At 22.6% G+C, this 11,777-nt stretch overlaps 4 protein-coding genes across 4 annotated transcripts; 2 read left to right on the top strand and 2 right to left on the bottom strand. All coding sequences in view use genetic code 6, as the record gives it.

Annotated features, from left to right (window-relative positions):
- Positions 1 to 261: 261 nt before the first annotated feature.
- TTHERM_00131320 (AMP-binding enzyme family protein) lies at positions 262 to 2,645 on the bottom strand (the record flags this gene model as incomplete). Its single annotated transcript, XM_001019609.2, has 3 exons — positions 811 to 2,645; positions 485 to 732; positions 262 to 434 (listed from the first exon to the last, which is right to left on the bottom strand). Exons 1-3 carry the CDS (start codon positions 2,565 to 2,567, stop codon positions 262 to 264), a joined length of 2,178 nt encoding a protein of 725 aa, XP_001019609.1. The 5' UTR covers positions 2,568 to 2,645.
- A 1,487-nt stretch (positions 2,646 to 4,132) lies between these two features.
- TTHERM_00131310 (MFS transporter) lies at positions 4,133 to 5,746 on the bottom strand (the record flags this gene model as incomplete). Its single annotated transcript, XM_001019608.3, has 1 exon — positions 4,133 to 5,746. The coding sequence occupies one exon, from the start codon at positions 5,744 to 5,746 to the stop codon at positions 4,133 to 4,135; it is 1,614 nt and encodes a 537-aa protein (XP_001019608.1).
- Positions 5,747 to 7,151: 1,405 nt separating this feature from the next.
- On the top strand, positions 7,152 to 9,062 carry TTHERM_00131298 (RING-H2 zinc finger protein; the record flags this gene model as incomplete). Its single annotated transcript, XM_001470834.2, has 6 exons — positions 7,152 to 7,373; positions 7,494 to 7,918; positions 8,148 to 8,259; positions 8,320 to 8,445; positions 8,499 to 8,635; positions 8,693 to 9,062. The coding sequence occupies 6 exons, from the start codon at positions 7,152 to 7,154 to the stop codon at positions 9,060 to 9,062; spliced, it is 1,392 nt and encodes a 463-aa protein (XP_001470884.1).
- Positions 9,063 to 10,270: 1,208 nt separating this feature from the next.
- TTHERM_00131300 (transmembrane protein, putative) lies at positions 10,271 to 11,643 on the top strand (the record flags this gene model as incomplete). The annotated part of the gene is made up of 2 exons (XM_001019607.3): positions 10,271 to 10,466; positions 10,523 to 11,643. The coding sequence occupies 2 exons, from the start codon at positions 10,271 to 10,273 to the stop codon at positions 11,641 to 11,643; spliced, it is 1,317 nt and encodes a 438-aa protein (XP_001019607.3).
- Positions 11,644 to 11,777: the final 134 nt, after the last annotated feature.

Genomic DNA, 11,777 nt, shown 5'->3' on the forward strand with positions numbered 1-11,777 from the left:
AAATAAATTTATTTATTTTATATTAATTTGATAAATTAAATAAATTTTACTCTAATTCTTTATTTTAAAAATAAGAATGATAATTATTGATAAGGAACTAATTTTAAGAGATTTTATATTTTTAAACTCTTAATCTATTTTTCTAAAAATAAAAACGAAATAATTCATAAAATAAAGAGTAAAATAAATTTTTAATATCAAATATTAACAAAAAAAAACATATAAATTTTATTTTTTTTATAAAATAAATAAATATTTCTATCAATTTATTTCAGCTAATTTTAACGAAGAAAATATTCTCTGATCTACCTAACTTAAATCTGAGCTTTAATGATATCTATCTATAAATTCATGCAAATATTTTATTTGCAACTCTTCAGACTATGATATTGAAAACAATTTTTCAAAGTGACTAGTTGAATATTTTTTAGATGCTTTATAAATTAAAATAAATTATAATTAAGAAATTAAAAAAATATTTTACTTTAATTTGATTGATGTTTTGTGATATCTGAATTTGCTTCTTACTAAGCAAAAAAATCAGAAAATCCAATCATTTTTATTGCAGCATATTAATCTTTACTTAGAAGGATCATTACTGCTTTTTTTAAGAAAAGAATATCTGAATAAAGCTAGAAAATATCTAGTCCTTTTTCTATCTGTTAAATAATTATTTTTCTAGCTTTAGGATCTAACCCAGAATTCTAAATGTATTCATTTTTTTTCCAAATCCTATTTAATAAATGAAAAATAAATTAATGTTTTAGTTTTTATTAATTAAATAAAAAAGTATAAATAATTCTTCGTTACCTTATTCCAAATATAATTTTTCTTATTTTCTATGATATAGGATAGTTATGAACTGCTTTTATTGATTAAGTAATTAAGTTTATGTAATTATTTTTTACATTTTTCTCTTTTTTAGCATTTAATTCACAAATTTCTTTTGGAGAAATGTTTTATTCTTTAAATTAAAATGATTTTTTTTAAGTAATCATTTTTCTTTAATCGAAATTCAACTGTCTAGGATAAATATCGCTATTTTATGTATTATTAATAAGTGATTTTGGTGAATTAATTACTGTTTCTAAAAATTTAGTTTCAATTTATTGAGACTAATCTCTTTCTAATTTTTAGAGATCCTCAGATTTTTAAGAGCCAATCATTTATTCTTAAAGCAGAATATTATTTTGATTTGTTTAGATTTTCTACTCTTTAATGTTTTATTATGTGTTTTCTATAATTTAATCCTTTTAGTCACAATCAGTGTATTTACAGTTTACATTTAACTAAAATATTTAAGAATCTGAGGAGAAAACAGATTTTCTAGAAGATTTTGTTATTATTGAAGGAACAAAGTTAGCTTAGCATTGATCATTCTATATTTATTCCTCTATGTTTTCTTTATTATCATTGGGTTTTTATTACAGTTGCAATTAAACATTTTCTATTTTTTCGCCTTTCTAGGCTTCCTTGTTACATTAAAATAACTTATTTAACTTCAAAATTTTTTAATATGTTTGTTAATACATATTCTGTAAGTAAAAAATGAAAAAATCCTCTCTAATTAGCTACTCTGAAAAGTATCTTCCAATAAAACCAACACACATCAAGACTGCTAACGTACTATTACAAAGAGCTAAAATTTCAGGTATTGTTGGGTATTCAATTGTAAAATGCTAAACAATTTCATCTACTTCAATCGTTGCTTACATAAATACTCCTAAACCTGTTTATGCTTAGAGAGTTTTTAGATCTTGTGTCTAAGTGTCTGAAGTATATGAAATAGGAGAAGAGAAAGAACTTTCTTTCTAAATAACAGCTCCTTATTTTATTGTAGTGATTTATTTTTATGTCTTATATGTTTTTAAGCTGAACATAGTTGGTGATAAACGAATATAATTATTTCTATAATTTACTTATATCTAGTTTGATGAAGTATTGTACTGAGATGACAATAACTTTAGATTAAAATCAGCTTAAGGGTATGTGACAAGAGATTCTATTTCTTCAGGACTTGCACAGTTATCAGGTACAGTTGTCTTCCAAGCATCTGTATCTTAGCATTTATATCCAAGGATAACTAAATTACAGCGATAATTACTTTGAGCACGAAAAGATAAAGTGTAGTTTTAAACCTTAGAAAAGTCAATACAATTAAATCCACTTAATTATTATCCCGGGCATTCATAGGTGTCTAATTTAACCACTGAATAATCAGTATTGTTGATAATTTATAAATATACCTAAAAGACCAAGTATGTTTTATTTTGCTAAGCTTACACAGTATCTAAGCTGAGATATTATTTTGGCCAAAAGTTGAACCCAACAAGATCATTTCGAAAGTCCATATCTATATCACTTTCTGTGATAAAGCTTTATGCTCTAAACTTAGGGTCAATTAAATTATTCAGATACTGATAAAGTAAGTATAAGAAGTATGAAAGAGCAATCAAAATGACAGAGACAGACAAGAAGGCTCCAACAAGAGTTCTCTTTCTTAATCTTTATTTACCTAAATTAAATTAAAAGGAAGTTGAAAATATGTCAAAGTTTGTTATATTCATTTCAATTTTTATTTTTTTTAAAGTAATTTTTTATTTTTAATTTTCAAATTCCTCCGAATTTATAACAAAAAAATAACCAAATAAATAAATAAATTAACTAAAATTAACTTTAAGTTTTATCTGAAAGCTTTAATTTAAAAATTATGTAAATATTTTTGTAATATTTGATAAGTTTGTTGTTTTTTTGTAATAAAAAATATAATCATCATGAAATTTTTTCTCACTTAATTATACTTTAAGTTTTTTTTTCATACTTTTTTATTCTTGTAATTTAATAAAGTAGTAAGTGATGAAATAAAGTTATTTCATTTATCTTGAATATATTTTTTTCATTTAAAAATAAAACAAATTAGCATTTCTTATTTGTTGATTTTGAAAATACCTTGATTTGTCATTTAAAATGATTCAGAACTGATTTTTTTTTTAAATAAATTAAAAAATAAAATAAAATTTTCTTTCTAACAAGAGGTTTGTATGTATTTTAAATATATTTTTTAGAAGCCTAGATATCATACATTCTATGTAATAAAACTTATTTTATTTTTATTTAGAGATAATTACTTTTAACTTAAAAGTAATATTAATTGATTACTCTATTAAATTTGAATATATTTATATTTAGAATGCACTAAACATTTACCAAATTTCGCCAAACAATTATATAAATTTCTATTAAAATTTATACATATTTAGACAAAGCATTTTAAAAATGTTATAATTTTGGATAAAATGACTAAGCCTTTTTTAGAATTGTCAAAAAACATAATTACGAAATTAATAACAGTTTTATTGACTATTTCCAGAAAATTGATAAAAATTAGAAAAAATATCATGTAGATTCTAATAAATTTTTTCAATTCTTAAAAAAGTAAATTTCAATTTAAAATAGTAATTAATGGAGTAATTGTTTTTGATTAACCTATTCAAGTAAATTTTTATCGTGAAAGAATTGCTGAAATAAATTTCAAATCTAATAAATAAATAAATTAAAATGTCATTATTATTTTAAATTAATTTTTATATAAAAAATACCATAATCTAAAATAAATAAATTCTTTTTATCAAAGTTAAAGTCTCAAACTTGAGAGATTATTACATTTTGATTGAGCAAAATCTAGTCTGATAGTTCTCCCTCACAAAATTAACTGAGGCCTTTTAAATATTTTATAAAATACAATTACTTTAATGAAAAATATATTTGTAACAAATTTATTAATAATTAAAGAAAGATAAAATAAAATTAAGAAAATAAATAAAACAAACATAAACTAAGTTAAAAATATACTCATTTGTTTTTTAAAAATAATCTTCTGCACGCACATTATCAAATAATATACTAAAATAATTCTTTATAAAGTATTAGAATTAGTCTTGATAATTTATTAATAATTATTTTGAATTATTTATAAAATCATATATTTTTTTATAATTATTGTGTGTTTTTCAATTTTTAAACGAAAAATTAGAAAAATTTTATTTTTGTTAATTTTGTAATTTTAAAGAAATAAATTTTAGAATAATTTTTTTACAAGATATAAAAACTAGAATTTAAAATATATAAATATTCATTTTTATTAAATAAGAGGAATTTCTATATCTTTTTATTTATTAGGTTAATGGCTATTATTAGATTTTTGGCTAGAACTCATATTTTCTTCTTTTACAACATCAAGAGGATGAGTTCTTTATTCTAATTCTTCATCAACATGATCTAATTTTATATTTGTAGTATCAAAAGGTAATTTGTATGCCATAAGAGAACAAACTGCTCCTATAATAGCTAGGCATAGGAAAGGTCCATATGTACTTGCATCAAATATAGCTACCAAGACGAAAGGCATAATAACAGTAGAAAATCTTGCAAAAGCACTATTAACTCCTATACCAGTTGTTCTTAGTGGCGTTTCATATATCTCATTTGTAATAACATAAAGCACTGCATGACATTATCTATAACAGAATCTTGATAATGATAAAACAAAACTGAAAGAAACTTAATAATATGCAAGCAAGTTAAGGACAAAGCAGCCACCAAAAAATAATATAAGTGAGTTTTTTCTTCCAAAGTACTATCTATCAATAATCAAAAAAGTCATTATAACTCCTGGTATTTCTCCGAAAAAAACCAACAACATATCACCAAAACCCTTCTTTTATTGAGCTTAGACAAATGGCAAAATAAAAGTCTATCCTATACTCATAAAATGTATGCCAAACCACTAAACGCATAAAGAAATTGAAATCCATGTGTATTTATCCTTGAAAAGCTGAAAAATTTTTAAATAAATTAAGCTTATCTAATTCTTAACTTGCTCTATTTATGTCATTCCTTAGAAATGATCATACTTACGAGCTCTCCATTTCTCTAGCTACTCCATTTCATCATCTGTGACAACCTCTCCGCCATCTCCTTTGTTGATTGTAATCATTTAGTTCATAATATCTGCAGCTTCTTGAATTCTTTTATCTACAACTAAAAAACGAGGTGATTCTAATAAATGCTTATAAGCTCCATAAAATAATATGAATGCTGGAATGCAAGAAAGGGAAATAAGCAATCTCCAATTACCACTAGAAGTATCATTTAAAACTATTGCAGCCATTATAACTCCTGTTGCTAACCCTACTGGAATGGCTGAATTTATTGTAACCACTCCTTTTCCACGCATTTTTTAAGGAGTTATTTCAGAGTAAAAAGTAGTTGATATTGGCAGCGTAATTCCATACACAAATCCATAAATAAATCTCAAAAAATAAAGTTCTCCCAGACTTTGAACAAACAAGAAAAGGAAGGCAACGACTCCATATGAGATTGAATTTATCAAAACAACTTTTCTTCTACCAAATTTATCTGAAAGAGGACCAGTTAAGAGTGCCCCAAGGAGATTTCCTAAGAAGAAAATAGATCCCAACCATTTGTATCTAGAGGAATCGATGTATTATTCACCATCTCCAACTTCACTTGCATGCTCAATATTCCACTAATTCTTAATAATAGGAAGTGTGAGAGACATTAAAATCAATTCGAGTCCATCGTTGAAATCAATTAAACACAAATAACCTAATGCTCTTTTTTGATATAATCCAAAACCTATTTTTCTCTCTATAATATTATCTATAACTTCAAGCTTCTACGTTGACTTAGATCCCCTACTATTACTCTTGTTAGGGCTACTCATGCTAAATTGATATGCCTATTTACAATTATTTAAATTTTTTATGCTTCGCTTGAATTCTTAGAAATCTTTGTTTTTTTAATCTTTTCTATCTTAAACTGTTTCTCTTAATTTGAAAGAATAACTTAATTAAATTCTTTGAATTCATTCTTTAGAACCTTTAGAAAATAATGCGAATCTTGTTGTAAATTATCTTTCAAATAAATTAAATTTTATCTTAGTCAAATAAATAAACTGCTGTCTGTCTCAAAACCTCTATCTTTCATTCATTCAAAAATTGATTAAATTTACACTATTAATTTTCCGCGAAATAATTAATTGTTAAACCACTCTTTCTAAATAAAGAAATTATTTCTTTTTTCTATAAATATTCTTTTTTCGAGAAATACCCTTACAATTTATAAGTCAGTAGATTTACCATAAATACTTGCTTGAATGCTTAAAGAATATGCGAATTTATAAAAAATAGGTATTTAGAAGGAATAGAATAATTTCAGTAAAGGAATACTATAAATTAATTAATCTATACTACAAATTTCTGATAAATTGCTTACTTTAAATTTCGAATTTTTAATGTAATATTAATTTTATTTTTTCAAACAGTTTGCTTTGAAATTTACACATTAATTAATTTTTTTGGCAATAAAAAATTGTAGCTATTAATTTATAAAACTTAAATAAATTTTATATATTCTATTTCATTAGAAAGATTTTTTAAATAATTTAGTAAAATTATTGGGTTGAAGGTTAAAAGGTTTCTTATATATGTTTAAATTATAATCGTTATTTGAAAATAAAGATAATCAATTGAAAATCTATGTATTTTTTATAATTAATTATAGGAAAAATGCTTGAGAGTTTAGTTATTCAAAGGCTATCAAGGGATAAAAACTGAATTAAAATTCAAAAATAAAATTATTTTCAAACTTCTCTGTGTTGCTTTTTAAAAAAAATAATTCTTTATAAATGGATTTAGGTGTTTATTTTAATTTATTTCATTTACATTAGAGAAGAAAGAGTTTTTGAATAAGGTTTAAATGTAATTTTTTCTTTTGGATTATAGTATTTTAAAGCTTTTAAAAATATTTTTTTTTACTTAGTTGATTGATTGATTATATATTTTTTTGAATATAGATAGCATGTAGTATAATAAAATCTATAATATCTTATTTAGTAAATAGTATTCAAATCATTTAAAAATAGTTTACCATGATTACCATAAATCTCAGTCTAATGTATTATTAAATTCTCTGTCTATAGCTTTTATTTATGATTTGTAGTTAACTCTGTATTTGGAATTAGTGAGTGAATAATTTTCTAAAAACATATAATTGAAAAATAAGGGAAAAAATAGTTAATATAATTATACATACAAATCACTTAATTAAATTCAGAAAATACAAAGTGCATGAACGAGCCTCTTTTAGCAGGGGTGGCTCCTCTTCCTATGAATCAGCCAAATATGATCAATTAAAACTCGGTAGCTGAGTAGCAGGATTAAAATTAACAGAATAACAATAACAATTAGAATGAAAATGAAAATGAAGATGTTGAGTAGGGAAGAGGAAATAGTTAAAGAAATTCTGTATAATCATTTATCAGAGACTCGCTGAGATTGTCATAAAGACAAGTAGTTAATTTTCTAAAAAAATTGATATTAAATTATTTAAAATGAGGCTTGGTTAGTTTTAATTTATAAAGAGCTATTTACACAACACATTTTGTTAAAATTATTTTATATTTTAAAAAGCAAAATAGAATTAATGTGAGAAATAATTTTAGAGGTTAAATAGAAGAAGCAATTAATGAGAGTATAGTAATTAACGCTCTCTTTTTGTTCATTTCTGTTAACAAAATGATAGCTTATATTGTCTTAGGAAAAAACAGCTCTTAAGAAACATGCAAAGACGGCTAACTATGTATTTGGCTCAAATTAATGTTCTTACATGATGCTCTCTATAGTATACATCTTATTACCTTGCTTGTAGTTATTTTCATTCACAGACATAGAGGCATAATGAGCCGTTGGTAGAATATGGAAGGAATGGAAAATGATTATCAGCAAATGCAAGATGCCAACAACTAAGTGTAGCCTAACTTTAACGGATTTTATGTTACGGAATTCATAACAAAGAAAAATTGGTTTAACTCCTTCCTCTAAGACTCTACTAAATTGTAAATTAAATATCCTTTTAGAATAAATATTGCATGATTTTGATTTTCTTCTGAATTGTGAATGAATGAATAAAATATCAAAAAATTGGATTAGGAATTATGCTTTGCAGACTTTTCATAAAATAGACCATACATTTTTAATACAATTTATAATATTTATTTCATAATTTAGAAGAGTAAAACATGGAATAGATTACTTATTAATTTTTATTTGAAAAATATAAACTAGGTTTTATTTGATCATCTTTATCTAAGGAAACCTTCTAATTTTTTATAATGAAGAATAGTATTTATCTAGTTATCCTAATCATTTTTATTTAGCTTTAGTTTACGTTATTATGGTAATTTATTCAACTACAGAATTATTTACTGACTATAATTAAACATTTTCATTATAAAAGGGTTATTTCTACCTTGGTATTCCTCTTTTTTTCTTTGCATCTATATGCCTTTGTATGCCATTCATGCTAGTTATTTATTTAGTTCTAAGGAGAAGAAGAAATGGAATACAAAGAGGCTTAGATGAAGTAATTATTTAAATAATTTGGTATCTGATCTAATTTTATCATTTTAATTAAAGGATGCAATAAATAGTTTGCCAATAAAATACCTAAAAGATGTTGAAAGGAAAGAGGAAGATGATACACTCGAATGTTGTATTTGTTTAGTAGAATATGAAGAAGAAGAAGAAATAATTATATTACCATGTAACAAAAAGTAACAAAAAATAAAATTATATAGTAGTTTTTAATAAAATCTATTTATTAAAAATAGCCATCATTTCCATGCTAAATGCATCAAACAGTGGGTTAAAATAAATGGTGTATGTCCAATATGCAAGAGAGATTTGAAAGAACTTTTAATTAGATTAAATGATGTACATGATGAAAATCAACAAGAAGAAATGTAGGAAATTCATTAAAATTAAAATATACAACAGTAGTAACATGCTCAGAACAATAACGATATTCATAATAATAACAATAATAATCATAATAATCATAATCATGATAATAATAATATTTAACAAAATATAATAAATTAAAATAATTAAGATGATAATCATTAAAATAGTAATAATAATAATAACAGCCATCATCATCATAATATAGAAAATTAATATTAACCTCCATTTAGAATGTGATTTAAAATATTTAAATTAAAAAGCAAAAAATAATTTTATAAAACAACTAAAATAAATAGGTAATAAAATATTTAGAGAATTTAATACTTCTTTTAAGTTTTGAGTGAGTAACTATAATTTAACTATCTAACCAATTAACCAAAAAATAAATAAATAAATAAATAACTATTAATCTAATTAATTTATTAATTTAAAGCATATAGAAAATATTTAAATGAGAATAGGAGATATCAAAATTTACTCAAGATAAATTTGAATTATTCTATTCAATTAATAAGTGAATGAATATATTGAATTAATTTTAAAAAACTTATATAAATTTTAATTATTATTATTTTTTCATTAAATTAAAATACATTCATTTATTTATTTACTTACTTACTTACTTTTGTAACTAAAAAAATCATTTATGCATTAAAAAAATAAAAAATAAATAAATAATCATTCTTTTAATCTCAAAATAGAAATTAATTTTATAAACATTCAAAATATTTATTATAGGCATTCAAATAAGTTTATTTAATTTGTTCTCTCAATCAAACTAAAATAATATATTAAATTTTACTGTTAATCATTCGATTTCTTGATTATTTTTTTATGGTTGAAATTTGTTGTAAAATTTTACAAAAATTTTCATGTTTTAAATTAAATTTTTTGTAAAAAAAGATTTATACACAAGTAGCTTTTAAAATATCATCTAAGTAATTTAATCTTAGATTGATTAGCTTTAAATAATGAAATGAGAAATAGAATTGTTCCTTTATCTTATATCAATTAAAATTAAAATAATTAGTAAAGCATCATACCTATTTAGTAGATATAGAATACAGAAACTCAGTTAGTAAACAATGAAAATTAGAACAATGTATCTAGTTAAAACATCAATAACCTCTCTTCTTTATAGTAATTAAATTTGTTTTTGGAAAAAATGGATATAGAGAAAAAATAAGAAGAAGATGAAAAAGAAAATGGAGAAGAGTAATAATAAATAAGGTAATAGGAAGAAGAATAGTAAAATTTAAACAATCGATAGCCATAAGTAGTTATACAGCCAAGTTTGAGCGATTAAAGAAATATTAAATTGTGCAAGATATGTTTAGAAGATAATAACGAACCAAATAATATGTTGATAACTCCTTGCAAGTGCTAAGGATCTGTTGGAAATATTCATCAGGAATGCTTGAAGACATGGATTGTTAGTTAAGGATATGATTTGCTTTCTCCTATTAAATGTGAGCTCTGTAATGAAGAATATGAAATGGAAATTGAAGTCTCTTCAAAATTTATGCCTACAAAAGCTTGCTAAGATACTAAGTGCATTTAGTTAGTGTCTTTTTTTTGGTTAGTGGTTTTTATGTTAGGAAACATTGCTGCAATTATTGTCCTTTTATATTTTCAAGTTATGTAATTATATTTCAATATTAAAATTAAAGTCATTTAATTTTATTTTAATATGCAAGATAGTTATGAAAATTCTTAGTGGGGATACATCTTAATGGCAGTAGCAATTCTCATTCTCTTTGAGGTGGCACTTGTTTTGCTTGTAAAGCATTAAACACAAGAAATATTTTTTGGATTATATATAAAGAGTTGGTAAATTTTAAGTATTGGTCAAGCAGCTGATTAGATATAGGATGACAATAATAATTAGTAATTAAATAAAGATTTAGACAAAAGCAATTAAACAGGAGGATAAGCTTTCAATAATAACATATCTAGAAATTAGCATCAAATAAGGATTTTGTAAAGCAGATCAGTTTTAAGTAACTAAAATTAAGATGTTTATCAATAAAATGGTCATAAATTACCAAGTAGATAAAGCTAAAGCAGAAATACAAACTAATAAGAGATTCCAAAAGCTTAAAATTATTCAATAGGAGTAAATAATGAAATGCATTATTCAAATAGCTATCAGCAAAGCTTACAAAAGAAAAGTATGACTATTAGCTAAATGAAGGCCCATTTGGGTTTAGATGATGATGAAGATAATAAAGATGAAGACGAAGAAGAGAAAAAAGAAAATCGAATAGAAAAAGAAATTTTTGATAAAAAAGTAAATGAAAATGATGAAAAAATATTAAATTTTATAAAAAATAATAAAGACCTTTACAATCACATAATTTAGTCATACGTTAAAATGGATAATTAATTCATATTAAAAAATAATGAGGTTTCTAAAGAAATAATAGTAGAAGTACCTTTAGAGTCATATAAAAACACTTAAAATAGTCTTAATAATGGAGCAAATCCTAAATAAAGTGCTGATTAATTTATTAACTTATAGAATATTCAATAAGAAAAAATATTACTTTATGACAACAGCTATCAATATAGAGATATATCTAATAAAATATCTTAAAATAATAATGTTAATCTAAGATCTTAGTCTGCATTCTAACAATAAAAACAACTTAATTAAAATATTTTTCTTTCAAAAAGCCATCATTTAATTGATATTTTTTAACAAGAAAAAATTTCGGATTAATAACTTGATAATAAAAATATTATAGTAGATAAGAATTTATTTAATTCTGATAGATAATAAAATGAAATAAACAGTAATACTTAAATCAAATTATGACTAATATTTATTTGTTTCAAATTAAATATAAGAATCTACTGCAAAAATATATTATTTTTAAGAAACAAATAAATATCTTTTATATTTTTTTATTAAATTATAATAATTTCATAAAAATATTTCTTGAACATACA

Source organism: Tetrahymena thermophila (genome assembly GCF_000189635.1).
Source record: "Tetrahymena thermophila SB210 genomic scaffold scf_8254582, whole genome shotgun sequence".
In the NCBI taxonomy this organism is placed as follows: domain Eukaryota; phylum Ciliophora; class Oligohymenophorea; order Hymenostomatida; family Tetrahymenidae; genus Tetrahymena; species Tetrahymena thermophila.